The 21,823-nt window shown below is 55.1% G+C and overlaps 1 protein-coding gene across 2 annotated transcripts; it reads right to left on the reverse strand.

The window, feature by feature from the left end:
- Positions 1-379: 379 nt before the first annotated feature.
- On the reverse strand, positions 380-15,229 carry HEYL (hes related family bHLH transcription factor with YRPW motif like). Of its 2 annotated transcripts, none has more exons than XM_028513023.2 (5): positions 15,072-15,229; positions 8,228-8,294; positions 6,834-6,917; positions 5,624-5,705; positions 380-3,342 (listed from the first exon to the last, which is right to left on the reverse strand). In XM_028513023.2, the coding sequence occupies exons 1-5, from the start codon at positions 15,149-15,151 to the stop codon at positions 2,669-2,671; spliced, it is 987 nt and encodes a 328-aa protein (XP_028368824.1). In that variant the 5' UTR covers positions 15,152-15,229; the 3' UTR covers positions 380-2,668. The 2 variants fall into 2 exon arrangements, with proteins under 2 accessions (XP_028368824.1, XP_035881709.1); XM_036025816.1 differs by having other exon boundaries at positions 8,228-8,290; positions 15,072-15,176.
- Positions 15,230-21,823: the final 6,594 nt, after the last annotated feature.

Below are 21,823 nucleotides of genomic sequence, written 5' to 3' on the forward strand. Positions count from 1 at the left end.
GGAGAAGAAACATCAGTGTGTGGTTGCCTCTTGTGCACCCCCTACTGGAGACCTGGCCCACAACCCAGGCATGTGCTCTGACTGGGAATTGAACCAGCAACCCTTTGGTTCATAGGCCCACACTCAATCCACTGCACTACACCAGCCAGGAGAGTAAGGGTTTTAAACCAGAGTTGATATAGCTTGCATGTTTAAAACTCTCTATGGTCACTGCCAAAAACCAATTGACAAAGCAAAAGGGGGGTGGTGTGACAGGGGTAGGGCAGTGACCTGGGGAGTAGGTGATATGGTCAGTCCAGGGGGATGGCTGTGGGTTCAGAGAGGAGTGGACAGACTCCAGAGATACTCAAGAAGTAGAATCACTCAGATGTTTCCATAATTCCAGAATAGTAATAATAAAACCGTTTATTGGATGTCTGTATCAACCCCAGCAATGGGGTGAGAGTCAGGGCACCAGAAAGGCTTGGGAATAGAAGCAAAAGATACAAATCCTCAACCACATTAACAATTATATCCACACCTTCCCCGACACAATCTCTCAGGGAGAATGAACCCCAGATCAATGCAGATGCTCAAGTTCTGGGCCATTTCCACTTCATTCAATGCTGTCAACAGATTCTTTCAGACTTGCATGCTGCAAACATGGACTTGGGATTCCCACAGTCCCACTATGAGTGAATGCTCGGGCTAGGAAGTCGCCAAACCACAGGGCTGACCTGGTCTCCTGGGAACAGTGAGTCATCCATCACCTGGGAGAGCCAGGGAGAGGGAGGAAAGGGGGGGAGGGGAGGAGGGGGAGGAGCAAGGCGTTCTCCTGCCTTTTGTGAGAAAAGTGGAGTTGGTCTTACCCTCCCGCCCTCTCCCGTTCCCCCTCCCGTCCCAATTCCTGGGAGCCTGCTGAGCCCTGCCCTCCCTCTCCTTGGAATGACACCCTCTCTCCTCCAGGCCCTCAGGTGGGTGCAGAAGGACAGCCACCTGATGGAACCAACACAGAGGAGTGAAAGAATTATTTGAGCTCTTTATGCCCCCTTGAGGAATTTGCCTTTGCAAAAGAGCTTTCTGGGTCATTTAAATGACCTCTGTCCTCTGACCCACTTCTCTGAATGGGCCTCTTTTCCCTCGGGCTTTTGCCAACTACTTGGGAGCCCAGGGAGTCTCCTCAATTTAGCCTCTGGGGAGGGTAGTTCTAGCAAAGGGTGGCGGTGGGAGAATCTTCCCAGCAGTGACACTTGGAGTATTTAACAACCAGTGTAAAATAAGCACCAACCAACAACTTGTCAGCTGGTGGATCCTGTAACCTGGGGTCTGACAGGCGTTAACCAGCACGGGGGTCCTGGGGGCAAAGCCATGCAGTGGGGGACACTCAGAGCCACTCAGGGGAAGCAGAGGTTTGCCACCCAGCACAGATGTGTTGCTACATTTCAACAACAGGTCTGGCAACACTGGTCCGCAAATGTCAGTCTCAGATCCACCCACATCTTGTCCAGACTCCGCTCTTCCACCAGGAATGGTCACTGGGTCATCTGTCCCCTCTGTTAGAGGGAAAGCGGCCAGGGTCGGAGCTGGGTAACGACATGGCTTCTGAGCAGCGCCTGCTGCGTGGAATCCCGGGTGAATAGGGTCTCAGGCCCTGGAGCCACCGGGTGACCTTGCAGGGCCCGGCTGCCTCTGACTGTCCTTCCTCTCGCCCCTCCTCGCAGTTATTTTTGTCCGGCCTGACTGGCCTTGGCTGTCCTAGCGGCCGGGCTCCGTGAGCCGGATGCAAACCAGGCCGCGCAAACGTCTGGCTCTGAATCCCAAGAGGATCCCTTTCCGGCGCCATCACGTGGGAACACGGCTGTGTGTGTGCAGCGCACCCGACAGGGACCACACGCCCGGAGGGAGGTGTGAGAGGAGAGAGCCGGGCTCTCTTTGCTCAGTCCTGGCTCTCCTCTGAGAGCGCTGTCCCAGGCCTGGTGGTCAGGACACCCTGCCGTGGGGCCTTACTGCTGCCAGGAAGCCTCCCAGCTGTGTGCAGGGGACTGTTGGTCGGCTGGGTGCTGGGCGTCTGCCGCTGGGAGGAGGTATCTTGGCCGTGGGGGGCAGCAGGTCTGTCCTGTGATTTGCTGTGATGGGGTGGGCCGAGGACAGGTGGGCAGGGCAGGCAGGATTCCTGGAAACCTCTCTGTGGCCCCTGTTCTGTTACTGTCTCAGGAAGCAAGGCAGACCCTATGTTCCGGCCCCTGGGGCCTGGGAAGGCTGCAGCCAGGCAGCCACTGCTCCTGGTCGGGGTCTGGTCTCTCTCGGGAAGCAGCCAGCCTCGGCCGCTGTGCTTTCTAGGTCACAGCTGTGTTCCCAGAGCCGAGACTCGTGCCTGCTGCCCACGTACACTGGGGCAGGAGAGGGGTCTGCGCACAGCGCTTAGGGCTCTCCCAGGACTCATCTGTGCAGGTAAGAGGTGGGACCAAGCCTCTGAGATCGTAACAGCCCCAGGAGGCCAGGTGGGCAAGCTGGGACGAGCAGTAAGTGAGGAGGGCAGATGGGCCAAAGGAAGAGGGAGCCTCCCATGGGCGAGGACACCTTATGCGTGAGCCAGTCCAGGAGGCGGGGCAGAAAAGGCAGAGCCACTTTCTGAGCTCCTGGAAAAGATTTTTCCTTACTCCTGGCGGGGCTGGGGAGGGGACACAGCTCAGAAAGCCCCGACCTCTGTGATTTCGGAGACCCAGGAGTGGCAGAGCACAGCCCCTCCAGGCTTCCCAGCAGGCCCGGAGGAAGAGGGCCTGGGGGCAGGACCAGTGGCAGACGCAGGGGACCTCCCAACACCAGGGGATGTGGGGGAAGAAGACCGCAGGAGGGGTGCCATGTGGCTGCTCCTGGCAGCCCTGCCACTGGGGGCCACAGGCAGGGGGACAGTGGGCCTCTCCAGAGGGCGGGCCCTCCGGATAGAAGATGCCCCTCGACTGGGCAGCAGGTGCCTCCGTGCCGGCAGGATGGTGCCGGCAGCTCTGCGCAAGGGAACTGCTCGGAGGGCTGGGATGGGGCAGGCAAGAGAGGCGGCGCTGGGGAGGACGGGGCCCGGCGCCCGCCCCAGGATGGCAAGCTGGCTGCTGGGGGCTGACAGCCCTGGACAGCTATGGAAGAAGGACCAGGGCCAGGCAGGAAAGGCCAGGGGGCTGGCAGGTGTGGGCGAAGGCTCCATCTCGGCTGCATAGCTGTTGAGGTGAGAGAGAAGGCGAATCCGGACCGGGTCCGCGCGGCTGCTGGGTCCTTCCAGGACCCCCAGGTACCTGATGACCTCGGTGAGGCACTCCCGGAAACCGATGCTCCGGAAGTCTACTGCCAGGGTTCGGGCATCGAAGAATCCTGCAAAGTGAGCTGTGATGAGGGCCCGCCCAGCGGGGGACACACACAGTGACCCTGGGGGCAGACTGCCTGGGTTCTGGACCTGCCTCCCCTCCTCACTCCCTGTGTGACTTTGGGCATGCCACCTCGCCTCTCTGAGCCCCAGTCTCTCCATCTGCAAAGTGGGGGGCCATCATCCCTACTGGGTTGTAAGGATCAAATGAGTCAACGAAACTGTGAAGCATTCTAAAATGGCAAGTGCTGTTTTCAGCACAGTTTGTGACTAATGCAAAGAAGAAACTGAGACCATGGTGACTTAGGTAGATGCTCCCCAGGTGGGACAGGGCTGTGCACACGGACGTGTAGGACAGCCCCGCCTGCTGATGTGGGCGGATCCTAGGACGCCCTTGGAGAAGGCAGCACAGTGTAGCAGTGAAGCCTGAGGTTCTGGAGGCGACTTCACAGGCTGCCTGGCCCTGGACATGTCTCCCAATCTGTCTGTGCCTCTATGTCCTTAGCGTGGAACAGTACCTGCTGCACACTACCGTGAGAGCGAAACGAAATGAAGCGGTGCACAACAATGCTTGGGAAATTATACGTCAGCCACCACTCACAGCTTGGCCTCTGTGGGAATTCCAGTTTGTCATCCAGCCCAATGGGCAGGCTGGAAAGCAAGACCCCGCTCTCAGCTGCTGCCACCAGCCCTCTCTTTAGCAGATTTCGGTGAGGAATGAACAGGTGCACGGCCCACTGCCTTTCCATACCCACCCTTCTCTCCATACCGCCTTCCGAGCGGTCACAGAACAGCCCTGGTGAGCACTGGCCTCAGGACTCCGGCAACAAGTATCTGGTCCCTGGTTCACAGCTGAGGCTCCACCTCCCCCACCTCCCCCAGAGGGACAGCTGGGTGGGGGGGCAGTGTCTGGAGTCCTGCTGGCTCTGCCGCAGACCCAGCTGTGCTGACCTGGAGTAAATCCCTCCCCCTTCTGAGCTTGCTGTTCTTTTTAACTCTCACCTACTGGGTTCCTACTTAGCAATTCATTTGCATTATCTAAGTTAATTTTCATGAAAAACCCTTTAATATCCCCATTTTAGAGATGAGGAAACTGAGGGATATAGAAATTAAACAATTTGTCCAAGGACATAAAGCTAGTAAGTCGCAGGGCCAGGATCCAAGTCCAGCCACAATCCTGTCCTCCCGTGGTCCTTGGCCAGAAGACGGGCCACAGCGCCCTGCCCACGAGGGTGTTGTGAGAACCAAATGAGATACGTTAGGGAAGGCATTCCGAAACTATGAAATGCTGCCCATACACTGTCTCTATTCTTCTTCTAACTGGGAAACCACAGATGTAGTTGGAAGGGTCTCCCCCACCAGTTGATTGGTGACAGGAGTTTCTCCTGTGGGCCGTGCATTGCTTTGGCAGTTGTTCTCCGAGTGACCACCTGCATCCGGGTCATCGGGCACGCTCCCTCCCCATGCAGATTCCTGAACTCCAGCCCAGACCTACAGCCTCAGAATCTCTGGGCTGGGGCCCCCGACCCTGCCTGCCCCCGGGTGACACCGCTGCTCATGGAGAAGCCCCAGGTTGGGCCGCTTACAATGCAACTGTCCCCTCCAAAGGGAGTAAGTTAAGGTTTGGGGACTTAGGACTTTGTGGCCAAGGTCTGTGGAGCTTTCAAGGTTTCCCAACTGTGAAATCGCCAAAATACACAGAGAGGCTCCATGGCGCCAAAATTTCTATTTGTCCAGAAGTCTTTTTAAAGCCACAGTTTAATGTCTTTATTGTAATAGACCAGTTCAAACTGACGGGAGCAGTTACATTTGTATTCTATTATAATCCCGTACAACCGATCTTCAGCTGTGAGCATGACATATGACCCCAGCAATGCCAAGGACGCAACAGCCCAGAAGGCTAGACCGGTGGTGGGCACACTAGCAAACCATCTGTGGCTAAAAATCTCAGGCAGGCTGCTCCCACTGGGATCCCAGTGAGAATGAGCTCACACAGGCTCATGCTGGATGCGGCCCTGGGGGTGGGGCCGGTAGGAAGAGTCTGTTGGAGAAGGAGTGGAGCTGAGGAGAGAGTTGTGAATGCAGACACTGAGAGTGTGGAGGGAGGTGCCCAAAAAGGAGAGAGACAAGCTTCGTGAATGTTCTGCCTGCATCGGCTGCAGCCTCTCTCTGGACTTCGAGCTCCTCGAGGGCAGGGACCACGCCTGTTGCGCTCACTAGTGTGTCCCCAGGGCCCAGCCCCACAGATTCGCTGCATAAATGACTCCCAGAAGGGCAGAGCACCAGTACCTGTCCCACCAGTGGCGTGGAGCATCTTCAAGTGATCCACCGTCATCTGCAGCACCTCGGCTTTCTCCAGCTTGGAGGAGCCCTGTGTATACAGGAGACAGAAGAGTGAAGGCCTCCAGGGACCTCTGTCTCTCACCTGCCTGGCACCGTGTCACCAGCACTCACTGTCTCAGCTTCCTCGTCTTCCTCCCGCTCCATCACCGCCTGCAACGGGGCCTCTGCTTCAGACCTAACATTCCACTCAGTTCTCATGTTAGTCCATTTGCCCACTGCACTGCTGACTGTCCTTCCGAAGCCTCTGCTCCCCTGACTTCCATGACTTCTTGGTGCTCCCTCCACCTTGCCTCTTGCTCTGCCTGACCCTTAAAAGGGTGGTGTCCCAGCGGTGTTGGCTCACTTTTCTCCCTGTGCACACCTTCCCAGAGGATCTATCTCCGTGGCCTCATACACCATCACCGGAATTCACCCACTTCCTAGACCAGCTCTCTGGGGAGCCCAAGATCTAGCTCATCAGCTTACCCCCAAAGCACTTGCTTTTCCTCTCTTCTCTTTCTTGGGAAATGTTTTCGGAGCCTCCAGGGTCACCTGATCTCCCAGGTGAAACCTGAGGGTCGGATCCTCCGTGTGAGCCCCTTGAGGGCAGGCGGCAGGTCTAGTTCATGGCTGGGCTTGTGAAGGTTTCAGCGGACGTCTGCAGAACGACTGACTCGCTCTCCCAGCAGAAGGGAGGACACCCAGCCTAGGGCCCTGACGTGGAATGCAGGGCGGGGGTCTCTGAGGCTGTCTGACTAATGTGGCTGTCCGGCCCCCCGCCGTCATCCCTCCACTCTAACACGTTCAACGTCAGAGCGCTCACTCCCTGAGCAGCCCGCTCCACTTTCAAGTCGCCTTGGAAATGTCGGTGACCTGGTGTAAGTTACTTGACCTCTCTGTGCTTCAGTTTCTTATCTGTGCAATGGGCATAATACCTACTCTGCAGCATTGTTTTGAGGATTCAATTAAGTGGAGTGATGGACATAAGGCCACAACACCTGAGATGCCTCAGTAACTATAAATTCCCATTCCCCTTCTCCCTGGCCAGTAGCAGATATCAGTAAATGGCATCGCAGGACTGCAGGCAGCTGCCACCAATCAATAAGAGATGCCATGATACCTGACCTTTCTGCCACTCGCACGGATTTCCTCTGGCACGATCAGCGATGAAACGTACCTGCTTCTCAAAGGCGGTGGGGACCAAGCGCCGCAATTCAGAAAGGCTGCTGTTGATGCGGTCTCGGCGCCGCTTCTCTATGATCTAAAGGACAATGGCAAGAATTTACACACAGTCTTCACAGGCAGCTCAACATGCCTTTAAATAGAAAAGATTTTGTTTTTAGAGAGAGGGGAAGGGAAGGAGAAAGAGATGAAGAGAAACATTGTGTGTGAGAGAAACATCTCGATCGTTTGCATCCCACACACCCTCAACGGGGGTGGGATTCCCCGCACAGGATGGTACCTCCATTGGGGACCCCCAGCCACAACCCAAGCACATGCCTGATGGGGAACCGAACCAGTAACCCTTTAGTTTGCAGGCCTGTGTTCAATCCACTGAGCCACACCAGCCAGGGCTCAATGTGCCTTGATGGACACTGATGCATATTTTCCTTCACAGTATTTTTGTGAGGAAAATAAATCTGTTCTTACTTTATGGAGGAGGAAACTGAGGATCAGAGAGGGGCAGTGACTTGTTTAAGGTCACACAGCAAGGAAGTGCAAAGCCGGGAGAACTCAGATCTCTTGTCTTAGTCTGTGGGATGTGGGGGGGGCATTCAATGCATTTAACTACTGGTTGAGCACCAACCAATCAGAACAGGGACACCAGCCACAGCCCTGGAGCAGGCCCTGGAGAACCCCTGCTGGGCCAGGGGTTCCCCTTCAGATGCTGGGTTCTGAGGCCTGAGGAGCCTCAGGCAGGGCCCTCTCCAGCTGTGAAGGCCTCTGGTTCACAGCTGGATCTCATTCTCATCTCGCAGGACTGGGAGCAGAGCACCGAGAGCAGGGCGGACACTGGGAGTCCCGGCTACCAGCAAAGAACGTGAGGGCAGGACAGAGGGCTCCTGATTAGTGGATGGCAGGGCTGGTCTCCGCCAGCTCCCAGGTCTCTGGACCCCACACAGCTGCATCTTGCTGGGAAGCGAGGCTGGGATGAGACGGCCAACAGGAAGCAGGGGGCCCCCTTCTGCCCCTCACTCAACTCCTCTGCCCATGGAGAAAAAAAAAATGAAAGTTCTGGGCTCAGAGAGAAGAGGAGGAAGACTGGGTGGCTAATAAATAGTAGTGGCTAATTGTGTCATGTATTGTTCTGAGTGTGTTACATTAATTTCCTTAATCTTCAAAACTACACTTGGAGGTAGCTGCCATCATCATTTCAGTGATGCACTTGAGGAAATGGGGCACAGAGAGGTTAAGAGTCTTGTCCAAAGTCATCCCACTAGCTACCTGCGGAGGCAGGATTTGAACCCAGGCAGTCTAGCCTGGGGTGATGTTTCTGACCAGGTTTCTTGAGGCTAGGGCCCTGGGGACCCAGGGTAAACCTCTGTTGGGCAACTCTGCTGAGACACTCACCCCTCTGCGTTTCTTCCTGGCTTGCATCTGAGAAGGGCTGGGGGTGGACAGGGGCCTGGCCATCTGGCTGGAGAGGAAGAGAAAGGCAAAATTTTCAGAGCTGGGGAGCATCGCCGGGCCTGGGTTGACCTGGGCGAGCACAGCCCCCTGCTGGGCGGCTGTGGTCTCCCAAGCTGGGAGGAAGCACAGGGCAGGCGTGGGAGGGAAGGGAGGGACGCAGCCTCTCCCTTCTCCCGGGGGTGGGGGGGGCGCGGTGCCGTTTCTCCCTGGGTCAAGTTCTTGCCCACACTGGGTTAACTGTCCCGGGGCAGCGGTGGGGGGCAGAGCGGGGCTAGGTTCTCACCTCAGCCTCTGGCCCACGGCCCCTCCCACTCTGCGGGCGGCTAGGGGGCGGGCAATGGAATGGCCGCTGGCCACTCTGGCTCATGCAACGCGATCCTGGGCGGGGCGGGGCGGGAGAGGGCACGGGCCAGGGGCGGCGGGCCGGCCGGCGGGTTGGGTTTCAGAAGGAGCCGCTGGGAATGAGCGTGGAAAGAGCAGATGCCGCTGCTTCCCACGGGCCGGGCGCGCCGGCTGCCCGCCCTCCGCGGCGGCTGCAGCTGCCGCCACCTCCCACGCAGCACGGCTGGGGACGAGGGGGAGCGGCATCTGGGTCACAGGCCCCTCTCGGGACTCTGGGGACCCCCCTGCCCCCCAGAAGGCCCCAGATCTGCATCACGTCGGCCTCCCCTCCAAAGGCCCAGCTAATGGAGAGACATTTGTTCCCACCCCAGGCGTTCTCACTCCAGGGAAGAGGCTCAGCCCTGGGGGCTCTTCCTGCCCAGAAGGACCAAAACCCTCCCCAACTGCACGCCCTCTTAACTGCTTCCTGCTTCAGAGGAACTTTTGGAATGGAGGGGATTCGCTGGGTTGCACTGAGGACCTTTCACGACCTGGGACGCCCCATTCAGGCCCAGGGCGGGACTGGATGGGTCAGCCAGACCCCACCCTCCAGACACTCAGCTTCCGGTGGAGAGACACCGGGCCCAGGTCTACAAACAAGCTTGGACAGGGCGGCTCCCCTGTTATTTCAAAGGCAAAAATGCCACCCACCTGAACGGGAACCCCTAAGCTTGCCTCCACCTCATACTCCTCCTCTCCCTCCTGGGTTCCCATCTCAGCCAAGCCACCCAGTCTCCCAGCTCTGCAAGGGGACACCGGCCACCAACCAGGATTCCTCCTTGGCCCTCACCCCACCTCCTCAATCCTAGAATACATTTCGCAACTGTCCTCCTCATCCCCACTGCCACTCTCAGGACCAAGCCTCTATCATCTCTCTCTTTTTTTCTTTTCTTTTAAATAATACGTGTATTGATTTTAGAGAAACAGAAACATTGACTTGTTGCCTCCCATACATGCTCCTGGCTGAGGATTGAACCCACAAACCTAGGTATGTGCCCTGATTGGGAATTGCATCCTCAAGCCTTTGGTGTACTGGACGATGCTCCACCAGCTGAGCCACCCCAGCAACAGGAAGCCTCTGTCAGCTTTTAGCTGGGCAACCAAGGGCAAGAGTTCATTGTTGGGTCAAGAGTCTATTGTTGGGTCCCTTTGCACCCATTTCTCCCTACAAGCAGGCAGGGTGATCATTTAAATGCAAAGCTGATCTTGTCCTTCTCTTAAAACTCCTCAGGGGTTTCCTGATGTTTTTAGGACCAAGGCCATCACCTTTCAGGTGGCCCAGCTGGCCCCTGTCACCTCCTAGACTCAACTCTTGTGCTTTATGTGTTCCTCCCTGTGGTTACACACCCTGTTCCCCAGGCTAGAATTCTCTGGTCCACCCCGTCTCTCCACCCCCAAGCCCCAGCCCTGTTGCCTGATCATTTATACCACCCCAGGTCTCAACTCAAATGTCACCTTCCTGGGGAAGACTTTTCTGCCCCCCCCCCCCCAGTAGGTATCCCTTACCCTACCCTCTCCCAGCATCCTGCATTAATAGGTTATGCCCATTTGCTGTTTTATGTTTACACAATTATTGGGTTAATAATGTCCATCTTTCCAACAAGTCTGGAAGCTCTAGGAAGTCATGACCCACATCTGTCTCATTCACTATGGTAGCCCCCACTGCTCCACCACCCCACCCAATACTGAGCGAGTGCTTGGAACATGGCAGAGCTCACGGCTGAGCTCTCCCTGCCCTCATCTTCGGCACTACTGGGAAACAGAGAGGTGACACCATAAAACCCATGTCCCGGGCCTCTGTGGAATGGACACACGTGTGGTTTACCAGGAAGGTCCCAGCCCCTGTGGGTCACTCTCTTGGTGTCAGAGGTTGGGTCATTTTCGTCATCTGCTCAAAGAGAGACGGTTGCAGGAGAGACCAGATCAACATTTGTCAAATCCTGCCGCTACACCCTGGCTTTGTGCAGCCATGTCTGGGAAAGGATGCGTCCATCCAAACATCTGGACAAGAAGGGCTGGTTGGAGACCGGTGAGAGCTCCTGGGAGAGATGGCCCAGCAAGCTAGGTTCAGGGATCACATGGCCAGATCCCGAGATCTGCAGGGCAGCTTGTTTACAGAGCTTCACTGGGAACAAGCCCCAAGAAACCCAGCCTTTGTCCCCCACAGCCTGGATAAGGCATCTCTAGGGGTATTGGGTTAGCTTTGCCCACGTCACTGCCTCTGAGACTGATCCCTCCTCAGGGACCATCTGTTGGAGGCTGATGCACCCCTTTCAGGACAGGTGCTCTGCCATCTTTTTCTGTCTCCTGGTCCCTTGTTCTCTGCAGTATTATCCCACTCCCATATCTGACAGGCAAACCTCACTTCACAGTTTTCCTGGCACCGCTATGTACATTTCCCTCCTGTGAACCTAACAAAAGCCCCATTTTACAGAGGAGGGTGCTGAGGCTCAGGAGCTAAGGCAGTTTGCCCAGTTTATGCAGCTGCTAAGGAGTAAAGCCAGCATGGGAATCTGTGTCTCCTGGCTCCAAAGTCAGCATTGTTTTCCTCCTTAATTCCCATTTCCTGTATGTCTGAATAGCCCTCCAGTCCCCTTATCCTTAAAGCTCCCAAGAGCTCAGCCTTTGCTCAATTCCAGGCTGTGATCTGGCCCTCACACTGACAGGGAGGAGGTGTGAGAGCTTCTTGGCTGAGAGTCTAAAAATAAGGCAGATTTTCACGGACCCAGAGAAGATATGTTGACTCCCAAGATCTGCTTCATGGGCCTAGGGTGCTCCCTAGCCAGGATTCTGGGGTGGTCTCTTGGGGTGGGGGCAGTTTTCTAGGTGGTCTGGCTGCCAGTCCTGGCCACTCTTAAAAGCTCACCCTCAGTTTCCCCTTGGGACCTCCCCTGTGGGCCCTTGTAGATAACCCCACTGGTTTTGCATCAGCCAAAGGCAGAATCACAATGTCCCCAATGAAGGGACTTCCGACAGCACTGAGCCGCCTGGTCAAATGAAGGAACTCAGAGAGGGGAAGGGATCTGCTCCAGGCCGCACAGCAAATTAGAGGAAATTCCAAGTCTACAGGTTTTTAATGTACCCTTCTTCCCCGTGGACCCTACACATTCATCGTTACATCTTGTAAATCCCATAGCCAATACTTCTTCTTCTAGACAGCATGTCCACACTTACTTCTCTCATTTATTGCACAATAACCCTCCTGTGAGTTGAGTAGTATTGGGGCCATTTCAGATTTAGCAAAAATAATTATTTGATAGATGAAGTGACAGAGACACAGAGTTAAGAATTGTGCCCGGCCCTGGCTGGGTGGCTCAGTTGGTTGGAGCACCATTCCATCCCAGGCACCAGAAGGCTGCGCGTTTGATCCACGGTCAGGGCGCATACCTGGGTTGCAGGCTTGATCCCCGGGTCTAGGTGCACACGGAAGGCAAACAATCAAAGTTTCTCTCTCACATCAACGTTTCTCTTGATCTCCCCACTCCCACCCCACCGCCCAGTTCCGCTCTCTCTAAAATTAATTTTTTAAAAAAGAAATATGTCCTCGGGTGAGAATTTACAAAAAAAATCATGCCAAATAAATCTGGTCTTCAGACTTCCAGTCTTTTCACTAGACTATGAGACCTCACGAACATGTGCCCCCCAGCTGAACGGCAACCCCTTGGAGAGCAGCACTAGTTGGGAGTTACCTTGTGCCCAAACAGGGAGATGTGCTTTGGGTTCACTCCTTCATCAAAGCCTCACCTGTGAGGTGGGTATTAGTGTCCCCATTTTATAAGGGAGAAAACTGAGGTTCAGAAACGTCCAAGTTAATGAGGGTGAGAGTCAAACTCAGGTCCCTCTGACTTCAAAGGCCACCATGTGCCTTAAGTCACATAGGAGCAATCCACAGACCCTGACCCAGTGCCTGACACGTGGCAGGTGCCCATTAGTGTTCGCAGAAGGGGAGGGGAGGCTATATTCTCGGTTCAGTCCTGGCACGTGCAAGGAGGCTGGCTTCAGAGAGCAGCTCTGTGGGTGATTCCCACAGACGGGACAGGACACCAGCAGCGGGCAGACGCCCACAATGACGTGGGGCACACTCTGTTCTTCACTCTCACGTCTCTGAGTGAGGGGGGCTTGCGCCCTGCCTCTGACCTCCAGGGAGGCTGGCTGCCCCAGTCCCATGGCCCTTGCCACTGTTTATCTGGCGGTCTTTGTACATGAAGCTCTTCTTCTCTGAGAGTTCCCTGAGGGCAGAGGCTGAGCAGGATACATCTGGGCCCCCCACGCCCAGCCCAGGGTCTGGGCCACAGCAGGCAGCGTTCAGTGATCCCTGAATTGAAGCATTGATGTCTGCTGGGGGGAGGGCCCTTTGGCAAGCGCTACAAAGAGGGGTCTATAAGTCAGCTCTGCCAGATGTCCAACTGCTTTCGCTCCTGTGATGGGGTCTGCTCCTCTAAGAATCGAGACGGTCTCTCGAAAGGGGTCTGGCTGGAAGGACAAACTGCTGCATAGGAAAAAACTGCCCACTGATCCTTTAGACCATGGCCCAAATGCCACCACCTTTAAGAAGCCCTCCCTGCTGCCTTCGGTTATAAGTGACCTCTCCCTGCTTGGGTGCCCTCACAGCCCACCACCTGTCTCTCCTTCCATCGTCCGTGCTGCCCATGGGCTTTATGTGACCTGGCAGGTCACTGGCCAGGCTGCAAATTCTTGAAAGACAGTAGCCAGCTCTGATCAGCCTAGCTCTCTGGTATCAGTTTTGTGCCTCTGATTCATGAAGACCCAATAACATTGAATTTGAGACCCTCCTCTACTACCACCACACAGTGCTGGGCCCTTCTGCTCCCAGCAGGTGCAGACTCAGAGAATTGCTTCTCTAAAGAGCAGTTTCTGTTAAACAACCTTAAAAGGCTACCACATTGCTGGGTGGCCTGCTTGGTTGGAGCGCCATCCTGGACATTTGGTTGAAGGTTCAATCCCCAGTCAGAGTACATACCCAGGCTGCGGGTTCAATCTCCCATCGGAGCACCTACGGGAGGTAACCAATCCCTGTTGCTCTCTCACATCGATGTTTCTTTGATTCTCTCTTTCTTTCCCTTCCTCTCTCTCTAAAATTAATAAGCATGTCATTGGGTGAGGAATTTTAATAAATGCTACTAAATTGCATGGAAATTATACTGTATCCCCCAAAACCTAATGAATAGGATGCAAAGAGAATATTGTCTTACCTCCAATTATTAGCTATAAATGATTGAAAGCTGGTGGAATTTTACTAGGATTTATCATTGAGACAGGACCCCCTGGTCTCAGAAACAAGATCATTGAAATGATGAAATGCCCTCAAAAGCATCCCTAAGAATGAACTGAACCCTCCCCCGCTTCCAATTCTATTCTAGAGCATCAGATTCGGATGAGCCAGGAGAGAGCAGAGAGCCCTTCTGCCCTCCCCATTTCACTGCCGAGCACACAGGCTCACAAAGGGAAAGCAATAACCCAAGGCCACACGGTCAGTTGGTGGGGGATCTGGGGCTGGGACCCAGGCCTGCAAAGCTCTTCCAGGGCTTTGGGCATCACGTGTGGGGCACCCGGCACTAATTAAGCATTTGCTGCTCTAGGCCTTGTGCTGGGCCTTGTGCTGGGCCCGTGACATATACCATCCCATTTGATTTTCCCAGTATTCCCATGAGGTTGGGTCTGTTCTTTACACTCATTTTACAGATAAGGAAACCGAAGCTTAGGTTGTTCACAGAACTGGGAAGTAGTAGAACTGTCTGCATGCAGTTTGTGCTACAGGTTTGAGGCGGGGAGGAATGTTTCTCAAGGGCCCAGAGACATCGGCAGCAGCGCACAGGAATTGGAGCCTGGACGGTGCACCGACCGTGGGCAAGCCAGCTACTGTTTTCTTCAACATCAAAACCTTATTCAAAGTCCACTTTGCTCAAGGGACAGGAGTCTTTCTTCTCCTAGCAGCTTTCTGCGTACTATATGAAAAGTGCACAGTTTGGGTAAAACTAGGAAAGGGTGGCTATTCTGTGTAGTCAGCGGACTCCGGGTGGGGGTGTGGTGCCAACAGCCTATGAGGGTTTCTCTGAAGAGTTTCGGGAGGAAAAACTCCTCGCCAACAGTCTCACTTGGGCACTTTGACAGAAAGATCACCAGACCCGCTGACATCAGACCCGCGAGCTGAACGCTACCTCCATCCCAGCATCCTGAGCCCTAAATGGTCCAGGTCACACAGGACCCCAGGCCCTCGTGTGTGTAACTATACACACTGCACCCCACCACACACACACACACACACACACACACACCCCTGCGGACCTCCGCCCACGCCTGCATCTCGGGAGGTGACATCGAGGGCTAGTCTCCACATTTGCAGAGTCCGTCCGCGCGCCCAGTCCCCCACCCCGGCTCTTACCTAAGCTCGCCCTCGCGGCCCACGTCGATGGGTCCGTCGGACTCGCTGTCAGAGCCGCTCGGCTCCCTTGGCCGCTTCATGGTGAGAGCAGGCTGCCAGGTCTCTGCCTGGTGGTGCCGGCTCCCAGCCTGGAAGTCGGCCCGCCCTGGCCCCGCCCCGGCCCCGCCCCGGGGGCGCCACCACCGCCCTTTCCCAGGGCCCTTTTCCGCGCCGTAGCCTCTGGCGATCAGGCGCCCCCTCGCCCCCGCGGTGACGCGCAGGTCAAGCCGTGGGAAGGCCCCCGGCGGTCACCGCCCCCACCGACGGCTGGGAGGTCTGGCTCCGCTCCGCCGACTTGGCTGCAGCGCTCTGGGTGGCCTTGGGCAGGTGCCCTTGGAGGCCTCGAGGGGAGCCAGGAGTCCCTGTCTGTCCCCAGTTTGTCTCGGGCGCTGCCTGTCTGTGGAGGGGCAGCTCTGCATGCACTGGCTTGTGCAAAGGTCGACCCTGCCGGTTCTGGCCTTGGGGTTCTGCGGGCAGCCAACACGTCCGTTTTAGTGAGGGTTGGTGGGGGTGGCTGTAGCTTGATAATGGACAAGAGTCCCCCAGCAGCTTCTCCCATTGGAGTCCAAAGCAAGTGGAATGTGTCTGTGTGTGTGTGTGTGCACTCGTGGATGGGGTGGGGTGGGGTGGGGTAGGGGCGTGGTCAGACCTGTGAGAGGCGGCTGTCACCCTCAAAAGGAACACCGGTGGATGTGGGTGCACCACCAGGGCAGAACTGGCTATGGCCAAGGTCCCTGAAGACCTTGCTGGATGATGGCGCGGGCGGGTTATCTCTGGAAATCAGCTCCCAGTTCACCAGATTCAGAGCTGTCCTAGAAGGCCAAGAACACCAGGCGAGGGCTCATTCTGAAGCTGTGGCAGGCCTCCAGAGGACAGCGCACCCCCAGCAGACCAAACTGCTCACTCAGTGTGGGCTCCAGCCCCTAGAGAGGGGGACTCACAGAAGATTCTGGGAGACTCACTGGCCATCTCATGGGCCAGTACCATGGAGAATTCCCCAAGGCTCAGAAGGAAGCAGACCGGAGCATCCTGGAAGGGGACTTCACAGGCAGGGAGGAGGAGGTGGGAAGATGGACTTGATGTGGTGGGTCCGAGAAGCCCTTCCCTTTGACCCACCCACCAGGACCCAGGAAGTCACCCCTTCACTGGGAATGGGGATGGTCATCTGAGAATGAGTGCACTTCACCCCCACGGCAAGACCTACTTGGAGGCACTTGGTGACGGTGGTGGGAAAGAGGATACCCATGCCCTCTTCCACAGACACAGGTCTACAGACACAGCCACCCCTCAACCAAGCACGCAAACACATAGATAGACACGCTGATGCACAGCCGGCATGAGCTGTACCCACAGCCTGAGCTTCCTCGGGGGGCCCTGGTGGTCACTCCAGACACACCTCTGGACTCTGCTTACGAATGCCTTTGGCACCCCCATAACTTCTGTAGGCACACCCCAGTGGAGTGGAAAACTCAAGCAATGCAGAGATTGCACAGTCCATGCACTGTGCATTCCCTGGGAAGGCAGAAATCATGCCTCCCAGATGCCTGTCCCATGTGAGCAGTTTTGCAGGGGAAAGTCAACGGCTGTGTTGTGGACTCGTTCATGTGCGATGCTGTGGGTCACCAAAATGGGGTGCACAGCCAGGCAGGAAGTCTGGGGCTCAGAAGAGAGGTCTACGCTGGATGTGTAAATTGGGAAGTCGTTAGGTAAGAAAGAGGTGGCACTTAAAGCTCTGGGAGGAGACATCACCTAGAGAGAGAGTGTGGATGGAGACAGGGGAGGGGCCTACCGAAGTGGTTAGCATTTGGTAAGCACTACAAAAACACCTGAAACTGTTTTGTAAGTGTCAACTCATTTAATCCTCGACGCCTTTATAAGGTAGTGATATTATCCCCACTTCACAGAGGAGAAACAAAGGTATAGAGAAGTGGAGTAACTCTACTTAAGATGGGCAAGTAGTGAATGCAAGGGCTGGACTTGGACAGGCAGTTTGGTTCCGTAGCCAATCCATTAGGCTCTATGACCTTGTATGGCTCTTACAATCGAGTCTATGTTATGTCCTGCCGGGCCTAGAGCTGTGCCATCAATACCACGGTCAGGAGACACAGGCAACTACTAAGCCCTTGAGACGTGGCTGCACTGAATTGCTATGTGTAGTAAATGTGAAACATACACCAGATTTTTTTAAAGGAAAGAAATAAAAGACCTCACTGATATTTTTATAATGATTGCATGTTGAAATGATAATATTTGATACTTATTGGATTTAATAAAGTATATTATTATTAAACTTCACTTGTTTTCTTCTCAGTATTTTTAGTGTGGCTACAGGAAGTTTTTAATTGTATACACAGCTCCCACTCTCTTTCTACTGGACTGCGCTGATCCAGTGCGGGGCTTGTTAACCTCAGCACCATGGATATTTCAGCCTGGAAAACGGTTTGCTGGGTGGGGCTGTTTTGTGCACTGCAGAACGCTTAGCAACATCTCTGGCCTCCACCCACTCAGTGCCAGAAGTACCTGGCTCAGTCATGCGATTTAAAATGTCTCTAGATAATACCAAATGTCCCCCGGGGGAGAAATCACGCTGGCTGAGAATTACTGACCCAGAGGAACTCCAAGATCCAGGCGCTGAGCGGAAGAGAAAGGGCTGCGAGAGGAGGCTGCGGAGGAACCGCCAGGGAGGCAGAGGAGAGCGAGAGCGGGTGTTGCCAGGAGAGTGTTTCCAGTACTCGGTCATCATCCTCTAAAACGTTAGTCAGATCAGGCCACTTCTTGCTGAAAACCATCTACAGGCTTCCCATCACATCGAGAATAAAATGCCATCTGCTTCCCGTGGCCTCTATGTAGGGCGACCGTACAATTCATCATCTAAGCATGCGGGACCTTTGCGGGCGAAAGGAGGCAACACTGATAACTACGCTGGGGCGGGGCGGGGCGGGGCACGCTGGGTGTCTGGTCACCTGAGCTCCGGCCCTGCTCCCGCCTCGCTCACTCAGCCACCGGAGCCTTCCTGCCGTTCCACCGGCAGTTCGTGCTTGTTTGCACTTGGGGCTCCTTCTACCTGGAATCCTCTTCCAGCGCTCGCTTCGGCAGGACATACAAAACCTGGGGTTCTCTTCCCCAGATCTGCTCAGATTACCTCACTCCATGCAGGTCTTGCTCAAAGGTGACGTCTTCAGCGTCAACCCTTATCTAAAATGGCCACCAACCCCCCATCACTCTGTACCCCCCACCTCACTTTATTTCACAACATAGTATCATCACTGTCATTGGTATTCTGCATGTTGCTACATTTGTTCATTTTCCCTGCCCCCACCCTCCACCCCCAGAAGATAAACTCATTGAGGGCAGAGATGTGTCTCTCCTGCTCACGGTGGACCCCAGGCACCCAGCGCGGTACCGGGGACGCAGACCTGCAATAAACACTTGCCGGCAGGACGAACTCATGTGAGAAGCTGGAGAGATGGGAACTACACTAGAAGAGTAGCTGGAGGGAGGCGTGGAACCCAGGTGGTGCTTGCTTATGCTCTGTCTTGTTTTACACGGGAAAGGGCGGGGCACTGATCAGGCACCAGGAAATCATCATCACTCTGTGGGACTTCCATGAAAGGGCTTTCACATTGTGAAGTTCTTGGGGGCAGAATTTTTTTTTTTTTTTTGAGAGAGAGGGAGAAAGAAAGGGAGAAAAACAGTGATGGAAGAAAGAAACATTCATCCATTGCCTCTGGCACACACCCGGACCAGGCACCAAATCCGAAATCTAGGCATGTGCCCTGACCAGGAGTCAAACAGGCCACCTTTCACTTTGAGGGATAACCCAGGGTGAGGAAGGGGGGAAGGCGCAGGAATCATTTTTGTTGTTCATTATTATGCTCCTTAATGCCTAGCAAAAAGTCTACACATAGTGAGCATTTAAAATTGTTTATGAAACCCTGGCTGGTTTGGCTCAGTGGACTGAGTGCCAGCTTGTGAACCAAAGGGTTGCGGGTTCAATTCCCAGTCAGGGCACATGCCTGGGTTGCAGGCCAGGTCCCCATTAGGGGCTATGTGAGAGGCAACCGCACACTGAGGCTCCTCTCTCTTTCTCCCTCCCTTCCCCTCTATGTAAAAAATCAATAAATGAAATATTAAAACATTTTTGTGAAATAAATAAATAAAAATACAATTTTATTGCACTTACCAGGTATCAGGCATTGTACTATTTGGCATACACCAACCCATTTAAACCTCATAACAACCTATATTAGAAGTTACTATTATTATCTATCATAATCTCATTTAATGAGACTTAGTGAAGTTAAGTAAATTACCAAGATGATACAGCTACTACTGTATCTGTATCTGTGGTAGAGCTGGGACTCTAACCAGGCAGGCTGGCATCCACATTCATGCTGGTAACCATGGCATCATGCATCAGAGTGGGGTGGACCAATCAGGAGACTCGTACAACCAGCCAGGCAAGTGGGACTTGCCTGGGGAAATGGGGCAAGAATGGAGCACCAGGGGCCCAGGCCAGTGAAGGCCAAGAACAAGGGCTTTGTCACACTCCAGGACCTCCAAGAGGAAGGTGTACAATCACAAGGCCACAGAGGCCTTGGCATGAACGGAGAAGGACGAAGCAGGGGCCAGGTCCACGGATTGGGAAGAGTCAAAAGGAGGACACAGAAGCAGGTTGGAAGAGGGGGCAGGTCAATGAGAGAGGGCACAAAGGCAGCTCCAGAGGCCTGCAGGGTCTCCAGGGTGGATAGAGGGGCAGAATTTGCTCACTGATGGGGTGGGGGTTAGGAGTAGGCAGAGGTGAGCCCCTGAGTGCCCTGGGGTGGCAGTCAGCCTCAGTTCAAAGGGAGGGAGGCAGAGAGAAGACATTTCCCCTCCCCCCTTCCCATCCCCCGGCCCTGGATCTGAGCAAGCAGGAAGAGATTTTTCAAAGGCATGTTTCAGCTCCAGGGAACTTTCTCAATCCCTGACTCCCACACTAGGTCAACCCCTGTCTCTCCCAGGGCTGGTATTTAGATTACTGAACTTATATGAGCTGGGCTCCGAATGGTTGGGTTGCATGCCGGCCATACGCCGAAACGGCAACTCTGCGAGGCCAGGCACTGAGCCTCCAGTGCTGGGCGGTGGAGCCATCCCAGCGACCCAGAGGACGGGATGGTTGGTGCAGAGATGCTCGGGGCAGAGGTCAGGGGTTGGTAGTTATTAATTGTGCAATCATTTATGTCTGTCTCTAGCGCATAAAGGCAGGAACCAGGTTGGGTTTGCTCACTGTCACCTCCTCTGTGCCTAGCAGTGTCTGGTACATAGTAGGTGGTTGATTGACATTGGCCAAGTAACTGGTGACAGGGAGGGGAGCTAGGGGGCTCCCAAAGACCTCCACCTTCCCCTTGGAGGAAATGGTGCCCAGCCTCCGAGAGTTACTGAGTCGTAGCAGGCACTGTCCCGTTCCAGGTCCTGGGGAGGGGGGTGGGGATGGTGGGGGGACTGCAGCACCTGGATGCCGCTCAGTCTTCCGTTTTTTAAAAAGCCTCACCCAAGAATATGTTTACTGATTTTAGCGAGAGAGAAAAAGCATCAATTCATTGCTTCCCATACACACCCCAACCAGAGACTGAGCCTGCAGCCTAGGTATGTGCCCTGAGTGAGGATCAAGCCTGCACCCTTCTGTGTATGGGACGATACTCCAACCAACTGAGCCGCCCTGCCAGTGCAGGCTTCCCTTTGCAGAGCCTTGGCCCTCCCTTTGTGCCTGGGGACACAGACACAGAGAGGGGCGGAAGCATCCCCAGAGCCTCGCAGTAAGGCAGGAGGGGGCCAGAGGAAGAGAGGCCTTTCTGGGCCACGGCTTTCTCATCGGTGGCGTGTGATGGTAACGATACCCTCTCCGCAGGCTCGCCGTGCGGGTCAGGTGAGGTGAGATGCATAGAACAGCGCCTGGAGTGTTTGGAGCGAGAGCTGGGTGATGTTAGCATCTGACTAAGCCCAGGCATTCTCTCCTTAGGAGATTCATCTGCTCCCGTGGCTTTACCTCCTGTAAGCTGATGATTCCCAAGCTTGTGTCTCCCATAGAGGCCTTTTTTTCCTGAGCTTCAGACTCATATATCCAACTGCCCGGTATGTCTCCTTATACTCAGGTTGGTCCGACTGTGTGCCAAGACTGAGCCAGCGTGTGCTGGACTCGTCCTGGAACACCTCGCCCCTGCGCTCTGTGCTGAGGCCCACATCTACGGGGCCTCCCACCCGGATGGCAGGCATCCCCGCCACCACGTTCCCGCCTGGTGTTTTATCCTGAGAACAATCCGAGCCTCCTTCCCTCACCCCCTTCCTGACCCCTGCTCTCCCAGGCCCTTTCTGTCCTCCCCTTGCCCTCCTCCCCTGCTCCCTTGGGACCCATCAGTGCTCGCTCTCCCCCTCCCCAGCTGCCACCACAGCTGGTCACTGACGGAATGTGCAGCTGCTGTGAGCCACATGTGATGAACAGGCGGTGAACAGCCACCCCTGGGGCCCAGGGCGGTGGGAGTGGGACCATCTGTGTCTGTTTGTCACACACACACACACACGAGTGCCTTCTCCAGGGAAGGTGGTAGGTGGTGCACAATATTGGTTTGGCTCCCTTCTCCAGCCCGGGGCTGCAGAGGTCATGAGGCTTATGCTCCGTCTTTGGGTGTCCAGGGGCCCCAGCACGGGGCCCCTGGGGGCAGACTGGCTGGGCT

Source organism: Phyllostomus discolor, chromosome 5, assembly GCF_004126475.2.
Source record: "Phyllostomus discolor isolate MPI-MPIP mPhyDis1 chromosome 5, mPhyDis1.pri.v3, whole genome shotgun sequence".
NCBI lineage: Eukaryota > Metazoa > Chordata > Mammalia > Chiroptera > Phyllostomidae > Phyllostomus > Phyllostomus discolor.